We start from the raw sequence: 25936 nt of genomic DNA on the forward strand, positions 1-25936 counted from the left end.
GCGGTTCCAGACTGTAGTGCCTAGAACCGCACGGCCACCGCGGCCGGCTACCAGTAATGTAATAAAATATTTTATATATTTTATTGTTCTTATAATTGAAACATAGGCGACTGTGGTATGCTAAAAGTTGGACTTACAGCAAAATATCTGTATTACAATGCTACCATCCCAGGACCCAGAACTCAGTACTGGTTCATGTTGCCTGTCTAGCGGCTTCGAGGGGAAACAGAGATTTGATTTTCAATATTTCGCGCAGTTATTGTCCTAATTGAAAAATGTTAAATGCTGTCATAATGCTGTCATAATTTGAGTTGTAATCTTATGTTAAAAAATTTACACAATGAGATAGGTATTACAGTTAGAAACTGCGTGTTTGTATTGAGGGAGCGCAACTGTCGGCACGCAAATATCCAGATTTTATTCATCCAGTATTTGAGAATGAGAGCACTTAGCGATCTCCAGTGAAATTTACACGTAATTTAAAACCTTTACTAACCTTCTTCTGAGTGACATCCCCCCACAAAATGATGAAACGAAAAAAGTTCATCGCGTACTACATTTTCGCTGTTCATGCAGTACAAATTTAGCTTCAGCCATGACGTTTTAATTTATTACTCCTTTACTACCGTCTCTGTTCGCGACAACGTTTACAGACAGTATACACTTATACCACTGAATCCATCTGCAAAATTGAGTCGTTGTACGACATGTAGTTCATGAAATACACTGATAAGCCAAAACATTGTAACCACCTGCTTAATAGCTTGTTCGTCCGTCGTTGGAACGAAATACATCACTGATCCTGCATATCAGCGATCCGTCAGTTTGTTGGTAGTTTTTTGGAAGTATGTGCCATTACATGTCTACGCACAGTTCATGTAATTCAAGCAAATAACGGGCCGCTGATCTGCGTACGCGTTGATGACGCCCTATAGCGACCCAGATGGGTTCCACAGGATTAAAATCAGGCAAATTTGGTCGCCGATGCATCAACATGAGTTCACTATAATGCTCCTCAAACCACTGCAGCACGGTTCTGGCTCCGAGACACGGGCCATTTACACTACTGGCCATTAAAATTGCTTCACCACGAAGATGACGTGCTACAGACCCGAAATTTAACCGACAGGAAGAAGATGCTGTGATATGCAAATGAGTAGCTTTTCAGAGCATTCACACAGGGTTGGCGCCGGTGGCGACACCTACAACGTGCTGACATGAGGAAAGTTTCCAACCGATTTCTCGTACACAAACAGCAGTTGACCGGCGTTGCCCGGTGAAACGTTGTTGTGATGCCTCGTGTAAGGAGGAGAAATGCGTACCATAACGTTTCCGACTTTGATAAAGCTCGGATTGTAGCCTATCGCGATTGCGGTTTATCGTATCGCGACATTGCTGCTCGCGTTGGTCGAGATCCAATGACTGTTAGCAGAATATGGAATCGGTGGGTTCAGGAGGGTAATACGGAACGCCGTTCTGGATCCCAACGGCCTCGTATCACTAGCAGTCGAGATGACAGGTATCTTATCCGCATGGCTGTAACGGATCGTGCAGCCACGTCTCGATCCCTGAGTCAAGAGATGGGGACGTTTGCAAGACAATAACCATCTGCACGGACAGTTCGACGACGTTTGCAGCAGCATGGACTATCAGCTCGGAGACCATGGCTGCGGTTACCCTTGACGCTGCATCACAGACAGGAGCGTCTGCGATAGTGTACTCAACGACGAACCTGGGTGCACGAATGGCAAAACGTAATTTTTTCGGATGAATCCTGGTTCTGTTTACAGCATCATGATGGTCGCATTCGTGTTTGGCGACATCGCGGTGAACTCACATTGGAAGCGTGTATTCGTTATCGCCATACTGGCGTATCACCTGGCATGATGTTTTGGGGTGCCATTGGTTATACGTCTCGGTCACCTCTTGTTAGCATTTACGGCACTTGGAACAGTGGACGTTACATTTCAGATGTGTTACGACCCGTGGCTATACCCTTCATTCGATCCCTGTGAAATCCTACATTTCAGCAGGATAATGCACGACCGCATGTTGCAGGTCCTGTACGGGCCTTTCTGGATACAGAAAATGTTCGGCTGCTGCCCTGGCCAGCACATTCTCCAGATCTCTCACCAATTGGAAACGTCTGGTCAATGGTGGCCGATCAACTGGCTCGTCACAATACGCCAGTCACTACTCTTGATGAACTGTGATATCGTGTTGAAGCTGCATGGGCAGCTGTATCTGTACACGCCATCCAAGCTCTGTTTGAGTCAATGCCCAGGCGTATGAAGGCCGTTATTACGGCCAGAGGTGGTTGTTCTGGATACTGATTTCTCAGGATCTATGCACTCAAATTGCGTGAAAATGTAATCAAATGTCAGCTCTAGTATAGTATATTTGTCCAATGAATACCCGTTTATCATCTGAATTTATTCTTGGCACAGCAATTTTAATGGCCAGTAGTGTATACTGATGAAAAATGGCATCGCTGTCGGGATAGACATTATGTATGAAGGGTGCAGGTGGTTAGCAACTTTCAGTGAGTCTTCGATTACTGCCACATGCCCATATAAGCGCAGAAGAATGTCTCCCATAGCATAATACTGCTTTCACCACCCGGCGTCCGTGGCGCGCTGCACGTTTCGAGTCGCCGTTCCGCCTTGATGACGGCGTTTGTGGAGACGACCATCGACCTAGTGTAGTAAAAATGTAAATTCACCCGAAGAGCTGACACATTTCCAATGATCGGCGGTCGAATCCCGATGGTCTTGTGCTCACTGCAACCATAAATGACGATGTCGTTGTACGAGGGCGGTTCAGAAAGTAACCTCCGATTGGTCACAGTGCGGGTTGTGGGGGGAGTAGCGACGCCATCTGTGCGTTCACGCACTCAACAGGTCAGTCGGCATCAAGCCGTGGTCGAGTGAAGGTCGTACCTGCGCTAGTTTAGTTTTTGTGGCAGTTTGAAATGTGTGCTGCAATAGAAAACCCCGCCAAATGTGAAGTGCGTGCTGTCATAAGGTTTTTTACAGCCAAAGGATATTCTGCAGCAGCTATTCATCGTGAGCTTTGTGCCGTGTACGGACCAAGAGTTATGAGTGAAGGAGTTGTCTGTGAATGGGTACGTTTATTTAAAAGTGGACGAGAAAACGTTCATGATGAAGAGAGGAGTGGTAGACCATCATTGGTGACTGACGAACTCGTTCAGACAGTTGATGCAAAAGTTCGTGAAAATCGACGTTTCTCAATGTCGGAGTTGTCTACTGGTTTTCCACAGATTTCTAAGACTCTCTTGTACGAGATAGTGACAGCAAGATTGGGTTACCGTAAGTTCTGTGCACGATGGGTGCCCAAAATTCTTACCGACCACCACAAAACTCAAAGAATGGCCTCTGCATTAGACTTTCTGTCACGTTATGAGGACGAAGGAGAACCATTGTTAAACAGAATCGTGACCGGTGACGAAACCTGGATTAAGTACGTGAACCCTGAGACAAAAGAACATTCAAATTCGCCTACCAAACCAAGAAAAGCCTCGCAAGATTTTTCTGCCAGAAAACTGATGGCAACGGTGTTTTGGGATGCCAAAGGGGTGTTGTTGGTTGAATTCATGGAACGTGGTACGACCATTAATCAAGACGTGTACTGTGAAACAATAAAAAAGTTACGACGGGCTATACAGAACAAACGCCGTGGTATGCTGACTTCCGGTATCGTTTTTTTGCACGATAACGCCCGTCCTCGCTCTGCTCGCAGGACAACGGCCCTTCTTGAGTCCTTCAAGTGGGACGTTATCAACCATCCACCTTACAGCCCAGACCTGGCGCCAAGTGATTATCACCTCTTCATGCATTTGAAGAAATGGCTCGGGTCACAGCGGTTTGATGACGACGAAGAGCTCAAAGATGCGGTCACAGGCTGGCTCCAGGCACAAGCGGGTGATTTTTATGCAGAAGGAATTTCAAAGCTTGTGAAGAGATACGATAAGTGCCTCAATCGCTATGGAGACTATGTAGAAAAATAGTGCAAAGATGTAGTTGTAAGATGTATGTATTAAAATATTTTTATTTAACTTGGTGTATTTTTTTAAATCAACCGGAGGTTACTTTCTGAACGGCCCTCGTATCAACATGTGAAAACGTAGGAGTGGTTTGCTGCGGAGCTCCATGCTCAAGAATGTACGATGAGCAGTATGCTCCGAAACACTTGTGCGTGCACCAGCATTGTGCTCTTTCTGCAGAGATGCCACAGATCACCTCTATCCTACTTTAGAGAGCAGACAATCCTCCGAACCCCATACTCTGTGAAGAGTCGTGGACGTCCAACCATTTAGCGCCTAGTGGTAGTTTCACTGTCCTTCTATCTCTTTCGTAGATGCCCACGACTGTATTTCATGAACATTCGGCCGGCTTCGCCGTTTACGAGATACTCGTTCACAGGTTCTGCGTAATAATAATTTACCCTTTGTCACAGTCGTTTATCTCAACAGATTTCCTCATTTGCAGCCCATATCTTCGCTAGGGTGATCCCCCCCTCCGTGTCTGCTCCTCTTACATTCCTCTGCTACCGCGTCATGTCCCCGCAACGGCACCAAGCGGCATCCAACGTCACTGAGGGCAGTGGTCATAATGTTTTAGCTTATTTGTGTATGACATCATAGACATTTAGATGCACGAAGCAGTGGTCATAATGTTTTAGCTTATTTGTGTATGACATCATAGACATTTAGAACTAAATTCTGGTTAAAACAGAGCGCAGTAAAACTTCACGTCAGGTATGACATTTTAATTTATTACTTCCTTACTACTTACTCTATTCGCAGTACACTTCACACATATTATCTTCATATATCACTGAATGTACCTGCAAAATTATATCAATGTACGACACATAGTTAGGGAGATATAATATCATAAACACTGAGATGCGTGGAAAACTTGCTTTTGCTTACAATGGATCGCAAATTACCCAGACTATATTCATACAGTAATTAATAATGAGAGCACTTACCGACTTCCAACAAACTTCAAGCATAATTTCAAACCTTTTCTAAACTTTTATCGCTTACATGCTTACCGTCAAATATTTAACACGTGAACTCATTTGTAAAGTAATCATACTTTTGAAACTGTTTTGTACATGGGAACGACCGTACAGCTCCATCTGAACAGTGAACGTTGTTTAACGTTTAATGAACAGCATACGTTTTAATTTAGAGGGGCTTGCATTTCATGACTTTTAATGTACTTTGGTAGTTTATAATTTCTGTAAAAGAGAAACATTTATTACAAAAACTAAAAGAATTATAAAATTTTTACCTTAAAGAACCACTGCCGGTCATTTTGACCGGTGTGACATTTTTTACGTTTCATGTCTCTAAAGACGCAATAATGGATTTTTACATCCACTTAGTTTATTTTATTTCTTTCTTGTGATCTCGTTCCATCTTTTTCCTTCGATTTTACTTTATTTAGTGGAACAGTGGACATACTTCAGTTGTTGGTCTCTGTCAATGCGTTGATGTGCTTTGCAGAAGTTTGGCGCTCCTGATTATTATGCTGCGTCGATGTTTTCTTTCAGATGACCTTCTACAAGTCCACAAAGTTTGGAGTTGATAAGTTGATATTCTGGACCATATGTCTCGTCTGTACACTGTCAAATTTGGCTTTCGCAGGCGGCCTATGCACGTTTCTTTAATCTGTGGTAGGATCCTTTACAGAGAGACAACAGGGGCAAAATTTACCTGGCGAATGTTTCTTTTCAGATTAGCGGATGAATTCTTCTCTGCGTATATGCAATCAAGGAAAGGACCTGTTTATACAATCATTGCGACTTCTGAAATATGTAAGGTACTGGGACGGAAGACCTGCCAGATAGGAGGATGCAAAACTTCAAACCGAGCGAGGTGGAGCAGTGGTTAGCACACTGGACTCGCATTCGGGAGGACGACGGTTCAATCCCGTCTCCGGCCATCCTGATTTAGGTTTTCCGTGATTTCCCTAAATCGTTTCAGGCAAATGCCGGGATGGTTCCTTTGAAAGGGCACGGCCGATTTCCTTCCCAATCCTTCCCTAACCCGAGCTTGCGCTCCGTCTCTAATGACCTCGTTGTCGACGGGACGTTAAACACTAACCACCACCACCAAAAGTTCAACAAAACTAAAAACCTATGTTTGCAGTGCAAGAAACTGGTGTGTGATCTATGAGTTGGAAGTTTTCAGTACGTGTGTGCAAAGTGTTTTGATAAAGATGGTGGCTTTGATTGAAAACATGTCGTAGAGAACAACAATGTTATTGTCTCGTAATTGCGACAGCAATTTATGTCCACCTTTGTTTCTGTTTGCTGACAAATATATGTTTATGGCCTTTCTGGGGCCTTGACTGAGAACAAGTCATAGAGATAAAAATGTTGTTTATAATTATATGTTTATTTGCATTAGTAAGTTCAGTATCGAAGTTTGGTTTCAATGACTATTTTATTTACGATGCATTCTTTACTTCGATACTTTTTTCTTTAATGAAGTACACATTGAAGTGACCAAAATCATGGGATACACCCTAATATCGTGTTTGACCTCCTTTTGCCCGGCGTATTGCAGTAACTGGACGTGACATGGACTCAACAAGTCGTTGCAAGTCCCCTGTGAGCCTATGCTGCCTCTATAGCCGTCCATAATTACGGAAGTGTTGCCGGTGCAGGATTTTGTGCACGAACCGACCTCTCAATTATGTCCCATAAATCTTCGATGGCGCATTATCATCCATAAAAATTTCATCGTCGCTTGGGAACATGAAGTCCATGCAAATGGTCTCCAGGTAGCCGAACATCCAGAGGACCTACTTCATTGCGCGGGGTAGCCGCGTGGTCTAGGGGGTCTCGTTACGGTCAGCGCGTCTCCCTCCATCGGAGGTTCGAGACCTCCGTCGGACATGGGTGTGTCTGTTGTTCTTAGCGTGAGTTAGGTTAAGTTAGATTAATTAGTGTGTAAGCCTAGGAACCGATGACCTCAGCAGTTTGGTCCCATAGTCCTTACCATAAATTTCCAAAATTACCTGGTTCATTCCATGTAAACACAGCCCACACCATTAGGGTGCCACCACCTGCTTGCACAGTGCCTTGTTGACAACCTGGTCCATGCCTTAGTGCGGTCTGAGCCACACTCGACCTCTACCATCAGATCTTACCAACTGAAACCGAGACTCATTTGACCAGGCCTCGGTTTTCCAGTCGTCTAGGGTGCAACTGAAACGGCCTAGAGTCCAGGGGAGGTGCTGCAGGCGATATCGTGCTGTTAGCCAAGCCACTTGCGTCGGTGGTCTGCTGCCATAGCCCATTAACGCCAAATTTCGCCTCGATGTCCTAACGCATACGTTCGTCGTACGTCCTATATTGATTTGTGCGGTTATTTCACTCAGTGTTGCTTGTCTGTCAGCCCTGACAGCTCTACTCAAAAGCCGCTGCTCTCTATCGTTAAGTGAAGGCCGTCGGCTACTGCGTTGTTCGTGGTGAGAGGTAATGCCTGGACTCTGGTATTCTCGGCGCACTTTTGGCATTTTGGATATCGGAATACTGAATTCCCTAACGATTTCCGCGTTCAAAGTCAGTAAATTCCCGTCGTGTGGCCATTACCACATCAGAAATCTTATCACATAAATCACCTTACTACAAATAACAGATCCACCAATGCACAGCCGTTTTATATCTTGCGTGCGCGGTACTAGCGCCATCTGTATACACTATGTGATCAAAAGTATCCGGACACTTTGCTGGAAATGACTTGCAAGTTCGTGGCGCCATCCATCGGTAATGCTCGACTTCAGTATTGTGTTGGCCCACCCATAGTCTTGATTACAGCTTCCACTCTCGCAGGCATACGTTCAATCAGGTGCTGGAAGGTTTCTTGGGGAATGGCAGCCCATTCCTCACAGAGTGCTGGACTGAGGAGAGGTATTGATGTTAGTCGGTGAGGCCTGAATCCAAGTCGGCGTTCCAAACCATCCCAAAGGTGTTCTGTAGGATTCAGGTCAGGACTCTGTGCAGGCTAGTGTATTACAGGGATGTTATTGTCGTGTAACCACACCGCCACTGGCCATACATTATGAACAGCTGCTCGATCGTGTTGAAAAATGCAATCGCCAACCCCGAATTGCTCTTCAACAGTGGTAGGCGAGGAGGTGCTTAAAACATCAATCTAGGCCTGTGTTGTGATAGTGTCATGCAAAACAACAAGGGCTGCAAGATCTCTCCATAAAAAAAAATAAAAATAAAAAAAAATGACCACACCATAACACCACCCTACAGTCGCAGGGTCGAATATTGCCTCGGGCATGGATGTGTGTGATGTCCTTCGGTTAGTTAGGTTTAAGTAGTTCTAAGTTCTAGGGGAAGGATGACCTCAGAAGTTAGGTCCCATAGTGCCAGAGCCATTCGAACCATAGCACCACCGCCTCCTAATTTTGCTGTCCGCACTACACACGCTGGCAGATGACATCTACTCCGCGAGCCACCTTACGGTGTGTGGCGGAGGGTACTTATTGTACCACTATCTGATCCCCCCTTCCCTGTTCCATTCACGAATTGTGCGTGGGAAGAACGACTGCTTGTAAGTCTCCGTATTTGCTCTAATTTCTCGGATCTTTTCGTTGTGATCATTACGCGAGATATATGTGGGCGGTAGTAATATGTTGCCCATCTCTTCCCGGAATGTGCTCTCTCGTAATTTCGATAATAAACCTCTCCGTATTGCGTAACGCCTTTCTTGAAGTGTCCGCCACTGGAGCTTGTTCAGCATCTCCGTAACGCTCTCGCGCTGACTAAATGTCCCCATGACGAATCGCGCTGCTTTTCGCTGGATCATGTCTATCTCTTCTATTAATCCAACCTGGTAAGGGTCCCATACTGATGAGCAATACTCAAGAATCGGACGAACAAGCGTTTTGTAAGCTACTTCTTTCGTCGATGAGTCACATTTTCTTAGAATTCTTCCTATGAATCTCAACCTGGCGCCTGCTTTTCCCACTATTTGTTTTATGTGATCATTCCACTTCAGATCGCTCCGGATAGTAACTCCTAAGTATTTTACGGTCGTTACCGCTTCCAATGATTTACCACCTATGGCGTAATCGTACTGGAATGGATTTCTGCCCCTATGTATGCGCATTATATTACATTTATCTACGTTTAGGGAAAGCTGCCAGCTGTCGCACCATTCATTAATCCTCTGCAGGTCTTCCTGGAGTACGTACGAGTCTTCTGATGTTGCTACTTTCTTGTAGACAACCGTGTCATCTGCAAATAGCCTCACGGAGCTACCGATGATGTCAACTAAGTCATTTATGTATATTGTAAACAATAAAGGTCCTATCAGGCTTCCTTGCGGTACTCCCGAAATTACCTCTACATCTGCAGATTTTGAACCGTTAAGAATGACATGTTGTGTTCTTTCTTCTAGGAAATCCTGAATCCAATCACAAACCTGGTCCGATATTCCGTAAGCTCGTATTTTTTTCACTAAACGTAAGTGCGGAACCGTATCAAATGCCTTCCTGAAGTCCAGGAATACGGCATCAATCTGCTCGCCAGTGTCTACGGCACTGTGAATTTCTTGGACAAATAGGGCGAGCTGAGTTTCACATGATCTCTGTTTGCGGAATCCATGTTGGTTATGATGAAGGAGATTTGTATTATCTAAGAACGTCATAATACGAGAACATAAAACATGTTCCATTATTCTACAACAGATTGACGTAAGCGAAATAGGCCTATAATTATTCGCATCTGATTTATGACCCTTCTTGAAAATGGGAACGACCTGCGCTTTCTTCCAGTCGCTAGGTACTTTACGTTCTTCCAGAGATCTACGATAAATTGCTGATAGAAAGGGGGCAAGTTCTTTAGCATAATCACTGTAGAATCTTACGGGTATCTCGTCTGGTCCGGATGCTTTTCCGCTACTAAGTGATAGCAGTTGTTTTTCAATTCCGATATCGTTTATTTCAATATTTTCCATTTTGGCGTCCGTGCGACGGCTGAAGTCAGGGACCGTGTTACGATTTTCCGCAGTGAAACAGTTTCGGAACACTGAATTCAGTATTTCTGCCTTTCTTCGGTCGTCCTCTGTTTCGGTGCCATCGTGGTCAACGAGTGACTGAATAGGGGATTTAGATCCGCTTACCGATTTTACATATGACCAAAACTTTTTAGGGTTCTTGTTTAGATTGTTTGCCAATGTTTTATGTTCGAATTCGTTGAATGCTTCTCTCATTGCTCTCTTTACGCTCTTTTTCGCTTCGTTCAGCTTTTTCTTATCAGCTATGATTCGACTACTCTTAAACCTATGATGAAGCTTTCTTTGTTTCCGTAGTACCTTTCGTACATGATTGTTATACCACGGTGGATCTTTCCCCTCGCTTTGGACCTTAGTCGGTACGAACTTATCTAAGGCGTACTGGACGATGTTTCTGAATTTTTTCCATTTTTGTTCCACATCCTCTTCCTCAGAAATGAACGTTTGATGGTGGTCACTCAGATATTCTGCGATTTGTGCCCTATCACTCTTGTTAAGCAAATATATTTTCCTTCCTTTCTTGGCATTTCTTATTACACTTGTAGTCATTGATGCAACCACTGACTTATGATCACTGATACCCTCTTCTACATTCACGGAGTCGAAAAGTTCCGGTCTATTTGTTGCTATGAGGTCTAAAACGTTAGCTTCACGAGTTGGTTCTCTAACTATCTGCTCGAAGTAATTCTCGGACAAGGCAGTCAGGATAATGTCACAAGAGTCTCTGTCCCTGGCTCCAGTTCTGATTGTGTGACTATCCCATTCTATACCTGGTAGATTGAAGTCTCCCCCTATTACAATAGTATGATCACGAAACTTCTTCACGACGTTCTGCAGGTTCTCTCTGAGGCGCTCAACTACTACGGTTGCTGATGCAGGTGGTCTATAGAAGCATCCGACTATCATATCTGACCCACCTTTGATACTTAACTTAACCCAGATTATTTCACATTCGCATTCGCTAATAACTTCACTGGATATTATTGAATTCTTTGCCGGCCGCGGTGGTCTCGCGGTTCTAGGCGCGCAGTCCGGAACCGTGCGACTGCTACGGTCGCAGGTTCGAATCCTGCCTCGGGCATGGATGTGTGTGATGTCTTTAGGTTAGTTAGGTTTAAGTAGTTCTATGTTCTAGGGGACTGATAACCACAGCAGTTGAGTCCCATAGTGCTCAGAGCCATTTTTTGAATTCTTTACTGCTATAAATACTCCTCCACCATTGGCGTTTATCCTATCCTTGCGGTATATATTCCATTCTGTGTCTAGGATTTCGTTACTGTTCACTTCCGGTTTTAACCAACTTTCCGTTCCTAATACTATATGCGCACTATTTCCTTCAATAAGCGATACTAATTCAGGAACCTTGCCCTGGATACTCCTGCAGTTTACCAATATTACGTTAACTTTTCCTGTTTTTGGTCTCTGAGGACGGACGTTCTTTATCAACGATGATGATGTTCTCTCTGGTAAGCCGTCAGGTATTTTATCGTTTCGCCCAAGGGGGGGTCCCTCTAACCTAAAAAACCCCCGTGTGCACGCCACACGTACTCTGCTACCCTAGTAGCTGCTTCCGGTGTGTAGTGCACGCCTGACCTGTCTAGGGGGGCCCTACAGTTCTCCACCCAATAACGGAGGTCGATGAATTTGCAACCATTATAGTCGCAGAGTCGTCTGAGCCTCTGGTTTAGACCCTCCACACGGCTCCAAACCAGAGGACCGCGATCGACTCTGGGCACTATGCTGCAGATATTAAGCTCAGCTTGCACTCCGCGTGCGATGCTGGTTGTCTTCACCAAATCAGCCAGCCGCCGGAAGGAACCAAGGATGGCCTCAGAACCCAAGCGGCAGGCGTCATTCGTTCCGACATGTGCTACTATCTGCAGCCGGTCACACCCAGTGCGTTCAATAGCTGCCGGAAGGGCCTCCTCCACATTACGGACGAGACCCCCCGGCAAGCACACCGAGTGCACACTGGCATTCTTCCCCGACCTACCCGCTATTTTCCTGAGGGGCTCCATAACTCGCCTAACGTTGGAGCTCCCTATAACTAATAGGCCCGCCCTCTGTGACTGTCGGGACCTTGCCGGAGAATCGGCCACTGGCCCACAGGCGAGGCATCCTGTGGTGGCTCGGAAACGATGTCATCACCACTAGGAAGCAGCCCGTACCTGCTGGAAAGGGGTAAGGCAGCTGCCACGCGGCCAGATCCCACCTTCGCCTTTCGGCCAGGCACGCGCGAGCCCACCACTGTCCGCCATTCACCCTGGAGTGATGGCTGACCGGTAAGATGCTCACTGCCGGAAGACGCAGCGACATCAGGGGTTCCATGTGATTCCAAGGCCACCGAAGTAGGCATAGGTCTCACCACAGTTGCCCCAACGCCACTACGAGCCGACGCCTGCGCCTCGAGCTCGATGAGCCTAACAGACAAAGCCTCCACCTGCCCCCGAAGAGTGGCCAATTCTCCTTGCGTCCGCTCACAACAACCACAGTCCCTACACATGACTATGTTTACCCTACTCTATACGGTGACAAATTCCCAAGATAATCTTCTGATGAGCTACTCTGATAATCAAGAAACACTCACTGAAATACGAGACGCGAAAACTACGCTAGGTTTTCCCAGAAAAACTATTTAAAAGCTAAGCGCAGCAAATAAGTACAAAATAAATTTCTCTCCTAACGATCAAGAACTGTTAGTTTCTATGCAGAGCAGATAAACACAAATAGAATCCCTTCCTTAGTGGAAGGTCGTAAACAAAATGCAAAATAAACGCTTTATACAAACAGTACTCGCTGCTGACGTTGACCGGTCATTCGCCATACCCACACCCTGTCATCTGATCGCCACATTCTGTACCGTGATTCGTCACTCCACACAACGTTTTTCCACTGTTCAATCGTCCAATGTTTACGCTCCTTACACCAAACGAGGCGTCATTTGGTATTTACCGGCGTGATGTGTGGCTTATGAGCAGCCGCTCGATCATGAAATCCAAGTTTTCACACGTCCCGCCTAACTGTCATAGTACACGCAGTGAATCCATATGAAGTATGGAATTCCTGTGTGATGGTCCCGATAGATGTCTGCCTATTACACATTATGATCCTCTTCAACTGTCGGCGGTCTCTGTCAGTCAACAGACGTGGTCGTCGTGTACGCTTTTGTGCTGTACGTGTCCCTTCACGTTTCCACTCCACTGTCACATTGGAAACAGTGAACCTTGGGATGTTTAGGAGTGTGGAAATCTCGCGTACAGACGAATGACGCAAGTGACACCCAATCACCTGACCATGTTCGAAGTTCGTGAGTTCCGCGGCGTGTCCCATTCTGCTCTCTCACGATGTCTAAAGACTATTGAGGTCAAATTAAAACTGTGTGGAGCACATATTTTCGAATGATTGTTCCCCGTGTTTTATGTTCCGTTTTATGTAAATGTTCTGAGCTTTTTTTTTTTCTTGACACCCGTCTCACTATGATACTGAACGGGGGCTGAAGACCTTGCTGTCGTGCGCCCACAAAACCCCTCTACTACTACTACTAAAACTGTGTGCCGGACCGAGACTCGAACTGGGGACCTTTGCCTTTCGCGGGCAAGTGCTCTACCAACTGAGCTAACCAAGCACGACTCACGCCCCGTCTTCACAGCTTCACTTCTGCCAGTACCTCGCCTCCTACCTTCCAAACTTAACAGAAGCTTTCCTGCGAACCTTGCAGAACTAGCACTCCAGAAAGAAAGGATATTGCGGAGACATGGCTTAGCCACAGCCTGGGGGATGTTTCCAGAATGATACTTTCCCTCTGCAGCGGAGTGTGCGCTGATATGAAACTTCCTGGCAGATTAAAACCGTGTGCCGGGCCGATACTCGAACGCGGGACCTTTGCCTTGGAAGGTAGGAGACGAGGTACTGGCAGAAGTGAAGCTGTGAGGACGGGACGTGAGTCGTGCTTGGGTAGCTCAGTTGGTAGAGCACTTGCCCGCGAAAGCAAAGGTCCCGAGTTCGTGTCTCGGTCCGGCACATAGTTTTAATATGCCAGGAAGTTTCATATCAGCGCACACTCCGCTGCAGAGGGAAAATATCATTCTGGAAACATCCCCATTCTGGACTATTGAGGTCGCTGATATGGAGTACCTGGCGGTAGGTGGCAGCACACTGCACCTAATATGAAAAACGTTTGTTTTGGGGGGTGTCCGGATACTTTTGATCACATAGTGTATGTGTATTCGCTATCCCATGACTTTTGTCAGCTCATTGTACGTTTGTGGCATGTCTGTGCCTTTGACCGAGAAAAAGTTACAGAGAGAAAAATGTTATTTTGTATTTTTACGCTTATTTGCATTTGTTAAGTTTAGTACCAGAGTTTAATTTCAATGAAAATTGTATTTACGACGCATTCTTTATATCGATCCTTTTTTCTATATATGGGATGCACTCAGCCTCGTGGTGCCAACTGAGGAGCTACTCGACCGAATAGTAGCGGCTTCGGTCAAGAATACCATCATAACGACCAGGAGAGCGGTGTGCTGACCACACGCTCCTCCTATCCGCATCCTCCACTGAGGATGACACGGCGGCCGGATGGTCCCGGTAGGCCACTCGTGGCCTGAAGAGGGAGTGCTTTTTCTTTTATATATACACTCCTGGAAATTGAAATAAGAACACCGTGAATTCATTGTCCCAGGAAGGGGAAACTTTATTGACACATTCCTGGGGTCAGATACATCACATGATCACACTGACAGAACCACAGGCACATAGACACAGGCAACAGAGCATGCACAATGTCGGCACTAGTACAGTGTATATCCACCTTTCGCAGCAATGCAGGCTGCTATTCTCCCATGGAGACGATTGTAGAGATGCTGGATGTAGTCCTGTGGAACGGCTTGCCATGCCATTTCCACCTGGCGCCTCAGTTGGACCAGCGTTCGTGCTGGACGTGCAGACCGCTGAGACGACGCTTCATCCAGTCCCAAACATGCTCAATGGCGGACAGATCCGGAGATCTTGCTGGCCAGGGTAGTTGACTTACACCTTCTAGAGCACGTTGGGTGGCACGGGATACATGCGGACGTGCATTGTCCTGTTGGAACAGCAAGTTCCCTTGCCGGTCTAGGAATGGTAGAACGATGGGTTCGATGACGGTTTGGATGTACCGTGCACTATTCAGTGTCCCCTCGACGATCACCAGTGGTGTACGGCCAGTGTAGGAGATCGCTCCCCACACCATGATGCCAGGTGTTGGCCCTGTGTGCCTCGGTCGTATGCAGTCCTGATTGTGGCGCTCACCTGCACGGCGCCAAACACGCATACGACCATCATTGGCACCAAGGCAGAAGCGCCTCTCATCGCTGAAGACGACACGTCTCCATTCGTCCCTCCATTCACGCCTGTCGCGACACCACTGGAGGCGGGCTGCACGATGTTGGGGCGTGAGCGGAAGACGGCCTAACGGTGTGCGGGACCGTAGCCCAGCTTCATGGAGACGGTTGCGAATGGTCCTCGCCGATACCCCAGGAGCAACAGTGTCCCTAATTTGCTGGGAAGTGGCGGTGCGGCACTGCGTAGGATCCTACGGTCTTGGCGTGCATCCGTGCGTCGCTGAGGTCCGGTCCCAGGTCGACGGGCACGTGCACCTTCCGCCGACCACTGGCGACAACATCGATGTACTGTGGAGACCTCACGCCCCACGTGTTGAGCAATTCGGCGGTACGTCCACCCAGACTCCCGCATGCCCACTATACGCCCTCGCTCAAAGTCCGTCAACTGCACATACGGTTCACGTCCACGCTGTCGCGGCATGCTACCAGTGTTAAAGACTGCGATGGAGCTCCGTATGCCACGGCAAACTGGCTGACACTGACGGCGGCGGTGCACAAATGCTGCGCAGCTAGCGCCATTCGACGGCCAACACCGCGGTTCCTGGTGTGTCCGCTGTGCCGTGCGTGTGATCATTGCTTGTACAGCCCTCTCGCAGTGTCCGGAGCAAGTATGGTGGGTCTGACACACCGGTGTCAATGTGTTCTTTTTTCCATTTCCAGGAGTGTAGTTTCTATAGAAAAATTTAAGGATGCGCATTGGTAAGGTAAGAGAAAACACTAGTGATATTTTAATACGGAAAACTGGAGAAAAGAAAGGTAACATAACCGCTCTAAATGGCCGTTAGCGGTCCTTTCAGGTAGTTCACTACAGCCAGTCCTCTGAGCGTTAAACAATTGGGGATTCACTGATGTTACTGAAACAGCGCCCACCCTGCCCCGTGCCTTCTGTTGCTGCGCGAGTCACTGTCATACGTTTTCACTCTCACTCGCTGCCGCGTAGTTCCCACCGAGAGCAGACTCTCTCCGCACCTCTTGACTGAGGTCAGTATTGGCGAGAGGAAACAACACGCGGCTGACGTACGCGGCAGACTGACACGGGCACCAGCAGCAGCAGCCTCGGCGCTGCAGAGGTGGGCGTATTGGTGTCGCGCGGTGACTCAGCCGTGTCCTTGGGCGCCGGGCGGATACTTAAGGCGCGGTTCGCTGCCAGCCGCCGCTGCCTGCACCATGCCGTCCGCGCTGTCGCTCTCGCTGCTGCTTCTGCCCCTGGCTGCTGCCGCCGCCGCCACCGCCGCCGCCGCTGCGCCGGAGCTCGACTTCCACGACGCTGTTGTTGGTACGTAGCGCCTCCGGTCGGTGTCCTTCCGCGTCTAGCCTGCTTCTTTCGTCATCATTTCTGTTATGAGAATGAAAACATGGTCCAAATAGGCAGTAGTCGGTACAATTAGCCAGTTTCAACTGTGGGTCATTTTCAACGCGTGTTTTAAGCTTGACTCTGACCCACGGTTGAAATTGACTAATTGCACGGATAATCAACAGATTACAGCATACTTGGACTATATTTTCATTTTCAAAACACATTGAGGCGAGCCGGACGTGGTGGCAGAGCGGTTCTAGGCGCTTAGTCCGGAACCGCGTGAATGCTACGGTCGCAGGTTCGAATCCTGCCTCGGGCATGGAGGTGTGTGATGTCCTTAGAGTAGTTAGGTTTAAGTAGTTCTAAATTCTAGGGGACTGATGACCTCAGATGTTAAGTCCCATAGTGCTCAGAGCCATTTGAACCTTGAGGCTGTCGCCCTCACAAAAATAAATTTTTAAAAATCATTTCTATTTGTTTACCACAAGAGCGAGGAAAAAATTTTTCTCCCTGGCATAGGGATAGCAACAATTTCACTACAATTATTAATTTTGTGTTATGTTGGTACATGTTGAGCAGCCGCGCGTGGTAGCCGCGCGGTTTGAGTCGCCTTGTCACGGTCCGCGCGGCTCCCTCCGTCGGAGGTTCGACTTCTCCCTCGGGCATGGGTGTGTGTTGTCCTTAGCGTAAGTTAGTTTAAGTTAGACTAAACAGTGTGTAAGCTTAGGGACTGATGACCTTAGCAGTTTGGTCCCATAGGATCTTACCACAAATTTCCAAAAAAATGGTTCAAATGGCTCTGACCACTATGGGACTTAACATCTGAGGCCATCAGTCCCCTAGAACTTAGAACTACTTAAACCTAACTAATCTAAGGACATCACACACATCTATGCCTGAGGCAGGATTCGAACCTGCAACCGTAGCAGTCGCGCGGTTCCGGACTGAAGCACCTAGAACCGCTTGGCTAACGCGGCCGGCACAAATTTCCAATTTTACATGTTGAGCAACGATGTAACTTGAGTGCAAACATCATGTGGCGTAGTTTTGTATATGTGCTTCCCTAAGACAACGATGGTGGGTGTGTTATGTTCGAAATGGGTGAAATGGCTCTGAGCACTATGGGACTTGACATCTGAGGTCATCAGTCTCCTAGAAATTAGAACTACTTAAACCTAACTAACCTAAGGACATCACACACATCCATGCCCGAGACACCTGCCTCCACTAGTATGCTGTCCCCTGCGGTTACGGCGCCAACGTTTGCTGGCAGCTTATGCTGCCCATGTTTTAAGCTTGCCCGGGCATCCAAACTATCGTCTCCTGTTCCCGCGATCGGTCGTCCATCTGCCAGAATGTCGGCCCCGGTCTGGTTGTACAATCGCGGTCCGCGTCAAAGAGCTTCTCTCTGGGCTTCGGGTTTTCACTGTTCCACCTCCTTTCCGGGCCACTTTGCATACACCCCCATGGTGTGTTCCTCACTTGGTACAGGGCCCGAAGGACTCAGTCCCTCCAGAGGCCTTCCGCCGCCGCTTTTATTCCATCCTGGCCATGTATCAGGGCTCTGACATTGTTTACACTGACGGTTCGATGGTTGCTGGTCGTGTCGGGTATGCGCTCACTCTAGGGGACCATTCCGAACAACGTTCCTTGCAGGATGGCTACAGTGTTTACACTGCTGAGCTGGTCGCCATCTTTCGTGCCCTAGAGTATATCCGCTCCTGCTCAGGTGAGTCCTTCGTTATCTGTAGCGATTCCCTGAGCGGTTTACGAGCTCTCGACCAGTGTTTCCCTCGTTCTCGTCTGGTGATGGCTATCCAAGAGTCCCTGCATACTCTTGCCCGTTGCGCCCGCTCTGTGGTCTTTGTGTGGACCCCCGGTCATGTCGGTACCCTGGGCAATGAACATGTTGACCGCCTGGCGAAAGAGGCCACGAGTAAACCATCTCTGGATGTTGGCCTCCCAGAGACTGATTTGCGGGCAGTCCTCCGCCGAAAAGTTTTTGCGCTTTGGGACGCTGAATGGTGCGATCGGATCACGCCCAATAAACTCCGTGCCATTCAGGAGACGACGACTGTGTGGCGGTCATCCATGCGAGCCAACCGCAGGGACTCAGTCGTCCTTTGTCGGTTCCGCATTGGCCACTCCCGGCTGACACACGGTTATTTACTGCGCTGGGAGGACCCTCCTCTATGTCGCTGCGGGGCGGCTTTGACAGTGGCCCACATTTTGTTGGCCTGCCCCCTTTTAGCTGTGGTCAGGCAGACATTTGCGCTGCCTGATACGCTCCCTGCCCTTTTATCTGATGACCCTGTTATGGCTGGCTTAGTTTTACGTTTTATTCGGGCAGGGGGTTTTTATCGTTTACTCTGAGCGTTTGTTCTGTTCTTTTGTGTTGATTCTGGCCATTGGCCTACGATTTTACGCTGAGTTTTTAATGTGTTCTCGGTGGTTGGCTTTTCCTTTTTATCTCTATGGTCGGCCAACCCCCGTCACACTCTGTGTGATTTTAATTTGTTTTGTCTGATCTCTGTAGGAGTATTTCTTGTCCTGTGTCGTCTGACGTCTTTCCTGCTGTTCGTTTTTATTCTCTTTGGGTGGTTTTAATTTTTTTTGGAAAAAGGGACCGATGACCGTCGCAGTCTGGTCCCTTTAATCCCCCAAACCAACCAACCATGTCCGAGACAGGATTCGAACCTGCGACCGTAGCGGTCGCGCGGTTCCAGACTGAAGCGCCTAGAACCACTCAGACACACCGGCCGGCTTGTGTTTTGTTCAAATGGATAAAGTGGAGAATTGTGCTGACAACAGGGAATCTCAAATTGATTCCATATTTCTGTATTTCCAGAGCGCTTTTTGTACCGTTCTCCATAGGAGGAATGTAATCAAATTGCATCGCTATGTTCATATCAGTTGTGCGTCTGGATTCGTGATTTCCTGTAGCAGAGGTCATAGTTGGTAGTAACGGTCGAGAAGTCATCTAGTGAAATAGAAGTGATATTTGGGGTTCCAAAAGGAAGCGTCGTAGCCCTTTTGCTGCTCTTATTCTGTATAAACGACGTAGGAGAAAAACTGTGCAGCCCTCTTACATTGTTTACAGAGGATGCTGTCGTTTACCGTCTAGTAAAGTCGCTACAATGTCAAAACAAGTTGCAAAATGATTTACGCAAGATATCTATATGGTATGTAAGAGGCAAATGACCCTAAATGAGTAAAAATGTGAAGCCCACATATGAGTACTAAAAAAAGTTCGCTAAATTTCGATTACACGAGAAATCATAAAAATTCAAAGTTGGATTGAGCTAAACACTTTGATGTCCGCCACGGTAGCTACGCGGTCAGAATGGCGAATTGCCAAGCGAATTGCCGGTCGATGTCGCCGTGCGGTTCTAGGCGCTTCAGTTCGGAACCGCGCGACTGCTACGGTCGCAGGTTCGAATCCTGCCTCGGGCATGGATGTGTGTGATGTCCTTAGGTTAGTTAGGTTTAGGTAGTTCTAAGTTCTAGGGGACTGATGACCTCAGCAGTTAAGTCCCATACTGGTCAGAGCCAGCCAACGAAGCGAATTATTTTTATTTATTTGTTTTTATTTATTTTTTATTATTTTCTTTGTTTTTTTTTTTTTTTTTATTTTCCCGACCGGGTCAGAGATTTTCTCCACTCAGGGACTGAGTGTTGTGTCGTCCTTAAGTTTGTCTCTTCGTAATTGACATTCTCCTGTTCAGCTTGCTGAATGGGCACTTCCTGGAAGCCAATAAATTGGCGGGAAAAAAAGAAAACCTGTGGCGTACAATATCGAACAACTTATAATTTTATCCATCAAATGGAAAATGTTATGGGACAGGCGAAACAAATACTGCGTTTTATTAGCAGAAGACTTAGAAGATGTAAAAGATGTACTAGAGAGGCTTCTGCCCCGCAATATGGGATCCTCACTAGAGAGGACTGACAAAGGTCACCCAAAAAATATAATGAAAGGCAGCTCATTTTGAATTATCGCGAATAAGTGGTGCGACTAACACGGATATGATACACGAGTTAGGGTGGCAGTCACAAAAACAAAGGCATTTTTCACTGCGGTAGGATATTTTCACGAAATTTCAATCACCAACTTTCTCCTGCGAATGAAGATATTACTGGTTGACTCCCTCCTACATAGGAATAAATGGCTGTGAAATTTTAGTCACCAAAATTTCCCTCCGAATGCAAAAATATTTTCTTACTTCACATGTATATAGTGCGTAATAAAATAATAGAAAAAGCTCCTACGGAAAGATTTAGGTGCCAATTTTTCCCACGAGCTATTCGAGAGTGGAACGGTCGAGCAGTAAGTGGCTCTATAAATCCTCTGCCAAACACGTGAGCGTGAATTGCAGAGTAGACATTATATCATCACAATATCCGAAAGGCAATACATTGCGGAACTCATATCAACATTGTGTTTCTTGACTTCGAGAAAGCCCTCTGTACAATTCTGAACCGCCGCACATGCGTACGGAATATCCGAACAGATCTACATCTACAGTCATACTCTGCAATGAAATGTGAAATGCATAGCGGGATACATAGCATGGTACCACATTTTAGGAATTCCTCTTGTTCCAATCGTATATGGTGTCCGGGAAGAATGATTACTTAAATGCCATGAGCGCCCTATCATTAGACCTATCTTGTCTTGGTGGTTCCCATGGGAGCGATGCGTAGGGGGGTTAAGAATATCTCTAGATCTTCATTTAACACTGATTATTGAACGTTCGTAATTAGACTTTCGTGGGGTAATTAGCGTCTATGATCGAGCGTTAATCAGGTTTTCGAGACAGACTTGTGCGTCTAGCTAACCCGTGACAACCTGCGTCGCACTATATTCAGCATTCCTTATTAGTGATGTTTGGTATGGATCACACACGTCTGAGTAATTATAACATGGGATTTGTAAGCAGTCTCATTCCTAGACTGGCTGTGTTTTCCCAGCGTCCTGCCAATGAACTGGGGTCTGGAACTTGTCTTACCTACTACTGAGCCTATGTGATCATTCTATTTCGTTTCTCTATAATTTGCTACGTCAATGTATTTGCAAGAATAGACAGATTACAATGGTGACTCATTGGTGTTGCAGTAGTAGAATGCCGTAAAATGGGCTGAATAAAACAGTTTTCAACTTGAAAAATTTTTTAAAAGAAATATGAAAATCAGATGATATGGGAATACAGGTATCGTGATTAACTTTAAACTTATGATAAGATTTGAGACCTAGCTCGTGCGTTTATAACATAAAAAATAAAAGGTTGATGTTTCTATTTCAAAAATGGCTCTGAGCACTATGGGACTCAACTGCTGAGGTCATTAGTCCCCTAGAACTTAGAACTAGTTAAACCTAACTAACCTAAGGACATCACAAACATCCATGTCCGAGGCAGGATTCGAACCTGCGACCGTAGTGGTCTTGCGGTTCCAGACTGCAGCGCCTTTAACCGCACGGCCACTTCGGCCGGCGATGTTTCTATTTACCCGGCAGAGATTGGTGAATGGAGGAGGAGATTATTGTTTAACGTCCCGTCGACAACGAGGTCATTAGAGACGGAGCACAAGCTCGGATTAGGGAAGGATGGGGAAGGAAATCGGCCGTGCCCTTTCAAAGGAACCATCCCGGCATTTACCTAGAGTGATCTAGGGAAATCACGGAAAACGTAAATCAGGATGGCCAGAATCGAGATTGAACCGTCGTCCTCCCGAATGCGAGTCCAGTGTGCTAACCACTGCACCAACTCGCTCGGTATTGGTGAATAGAAACAGCTGCGTTAAACTTATTGTTTTTCCGTTTGATAGTCTCTGGGGCGAACAGGGGCACGTTAAAATCTGTTTTGTATCCAGAAGAATCATCTTCTACTTCCTACAACGTTTCTGCTTATGCAGGTCGTTCACAGAGCCTCTTAAAAGCTTCTCTTTTCTCCCACCGTCTATCATTCAGCATCTCATTCCATTGCTGCCCTCTTCGGTTTAGATCGTCCTTCACCTGACCACTCTATCTTGTTCGTGGTCTTCCGACTGGCCTTCGTCCAGATTCTGTCCCTTCTAGGGTTCTTCTTGGAAGTCTTTCTGGTCCTATTTCTTCAATGTGGCCAAACCATTGAAGCCTAATGGTACACAGTTATGACCTTCTGAAAGTATAGCTTTTAAACTTTTGCGGGCACAGGTTATTTGTCACTCGTTCCGCCTCGCTGCAGCCGCCTAATGCCCAACAGCGAAGCACTATACAGCGGTGTGTCAAACAGAGCCTTTCTATTCATGGGATGTTGAAGGCGTGGAAAGAGGAGAAGGGTGATGGATACGTGTGCCCAATGTGTTTTGATATCTTGCTCGAGAACACGTTGTTCTACGGCAAAAATAGTAAGTAGTACGAGACGTAATATGTTAACCTCAGCTGCGAGAAGTGGCCGCGTGGTGTGAGGCGCCATGTCACGGATTGCGCGGCCCCTCCCGCCGGAGGTTCGAGCCCTCCCTCGGGCATGGGTGTTTGTGTCGTTCTTAGCATAAGTTTGTTTAAGTTGTGAGTAAGTCTTAGGACCGATGACCTCAGCAGTTCGGCCCCTTAGGAATTCACACACATTTGAACATTTTTGTTAACCTCACGCACATATAGCTTGAATCTTGTTTCTCCAATATTCTCGTATTGATATTCAGCGGCTATATACACGCCTCAAAATCAGAATAATTAAACCTAAGCAAGAAAAATTATTATTAAATATAGTTAATGATTTTCGATTTGCATTTCAGTCGCGGCAATCACGTTGAAGAACAATGCATGTCCTGCGAATGTACTTCACTTTGACAGTGCCAGTTTTAAACTCTAAGGAAAATAACACAAAACAACGGGGTTAATAATGAAATAGCGCTATGCTATTTCTTTCATGACACACAAATCCGTTTCGTTCATTTACACTGCATTTGTGAACCTCAACATAAAAATGTTCAAAGCAAAGCGATATCTGGCACAGGTTACACCTTAGGAATCGCGCCCTTTGACACAACGAACAAACCATGTTACAAACGTCAAAACATTAGTTTAAAAAATTCTTACTCACTCCACTGTGTTCTTCGCGCTCGAGCGTTAGTCGTCTGCAGTGAGGCGTATCGAGTGCAAACAACCGGTGTGCGCGAAGTAACTACGTATATCGGAATTATGGCTCAAATACCCACGCGGTATCGATTTCTGGTGCTGATAACTGAGAACGGTGCTTTTTTCTCCTTTAAATATGAGGTCAAGATCGTGATGTTTCCCTGTTAGTGAGAAGGCATCGCCGGCCGCTGTGGCCGAGCGGATCTAGACGCTTCAGTCTGGAACCACGCTGCTGCTGCGGCCGCAGGTTCGAATCCTGCCTCGGGCATGGATGTGTGTGATATCCTTAAGTTAGTTAGGTTCAAGTAGTTCTAAGTCTAGGGGACTGATGTTGAGTTCCGTAGTCCATAGAGCCATTTTTTGAGAAGGCATCATTTGAAGCGAAGGTGGCGCTCAGATTAGGTCAAGGTGGTACATTGGGGTCGCTGCTATTTACGATATACAGGGTGGTCAGAAACAGTCTGAAAATCTTGTAATGGTGCTGCAGGGTAGGCTATGGTGAGAAATAATTCTTAAGAAAAGAATTCGATGCATTGCGTCGTTTCCGAGTAAACAAACATTGAAGTTAGACCAATAAGCCGTTGCGAGCACAAATTCAAGCGGCTTGCCAGATACAACTAGTGTCAGTTGTTCTCATAGCATAGATGATAGAGCGCGAGACTGCTCAGCTTTTGAGCCGGGTTCGATCCTTACTACCGTCCCATGTCCAAATTTTGTATCAGAACGCGTTTGGCGACACCGTCTCTGGCGGGCCACTTGAATTTGCGGGTGAAACGGTCCGATTGCCTAATTTCAATGCTAATTAACTCTGAAAGGGAGCAAAGTATCGAATTCTTTCCTTAACGATTATTTCTCAGCACAACCTTCCCTGCAACACCCCTACAAACTTTTCAGAATGTTTGTGACCACCCTTTATGTGAACGACCTGGCGGGTACCGTCAGCAGTCCCCTGAGGCTGTTTCCAAACGACGCGGTTGTGTATAGGATGTCGACATGATTCCAAATTTGTTACAAAATTCCCAGAGACTTGAAGATGATCAGCGCCTGGTACATAGATTAGGAGCTATAAACAGATGCAATGTAATGTGCGTAAACAGGCGAAGGAATCAGATTTCGTTTGACTACGCGATCAGCAATCAGTTGCTGGAACCATTGATAAACGTCAAGTATCTGGGAGTTTCTGTCCGAAACGATTTCAAAATGGTTGAAATGGCCCTGAGCACTATAGGACTTAACATCTGAGGTCATCAGTCCCCTAGATCTTAGAACTACTTAAACGTAACTAACCTAAGGACATCACACACATCCATGCCCGAATCAGGATTCGAACCTGCGACCGTAGCAGTCGCGCGGTTCCGGACTGAAGCGCCTAGAACCGCTCGGCCACCGCGGCCGGTGGAAGCGATTTCTAATGGAACTATCACATGAATCTAATGATGAGGAAGGTAGACGCCAGACATAAATTTATTGGAAGAATACCGAGGAAATGATGTTCACGCATGAAATAGGTCGATTACAGGATGATTGTTCCAAAAATTTCTTCAGAATTGCTCTTCAGTTTCCGACACCTACTGGCAAGGGAAGTGCGTAACCTCGAACTCGCAGAACTGTAGGAAAATGTGCTCACAGCGTAAATTGCTCATCCTAAAACCAATGGTATGAGCCATTTCCATGCAAAACTGCGCGTCTCAGCACGAGAGACTTTTCAGTGATCGCCTGTTCAAAGTCCTTGAGAGGAACTTTCGTAACGCAAAAAAACAAAATATCGATATAATAGGACTAAAATCGCACATATTTCAATGTCGTGACTTATTGCTATATTTCCCTCTGCTTAAGATAATTACAGTATAGGTAAGACAAACTTTTCAGTTCAGTATAACTGGTAGTGTTGCACAGCTACTCCATCTTCAACGTGCAGGTGTGGGATTGCGCTGAAGTGGTGAAAGCAAAGTGGAACAGAATAGTGTGCAGATCCGAGGAAAGCCTTTTTTTCCATATTCAGCAATAGTCCAATATCAAACCCCACACTAATTACATTTCCAAACGATGGCGTTGGTATGTCAGTGTCA

General features: G+C 46.5%; 1 protein-coding gene across 1 annotated transcript in view; it reads left to right on the forward strand.

The window, feature by feature from the left end:
• Window positions 1-16245: 16245 nt before the first annotated feature.
• LOC126249759 (kunitz-type serine protease inhibitor dendrotoxin E-like) overlaps window positions 16246-25936 on the forward strand; it is a 51580-nt gene continuing 41889 nt past the window's right edge. Inside the window, exon 1 of the mRNA XM_049951448.1 lies at window positions 16246-16729. Coding sequence (XP_049807405.1) covers window positions 16621-16729 — 109 coding nt within the window. The 5' untranslated portion in view covers window positions 16246-16620. The remainder of the gene's footprint in view (window positions 16730-25936) is intronic.

This window comes from Schistocerca nitens, chromosome 3 (assembly GCF_023898315.1).
Source record: "Schistocerca nitens isolate TAMUIC-IGC-003100 chromosome 3, iqSchNite1.1, whole genome shotgun sequence".
In the NCBI taxonomy this organism is placed as follows: Eukaryota; Metazoa; Arthropoda; class Insecta; order Orthoptera; family Acrididae; genus Schistocerca; species Schistocerca nitens.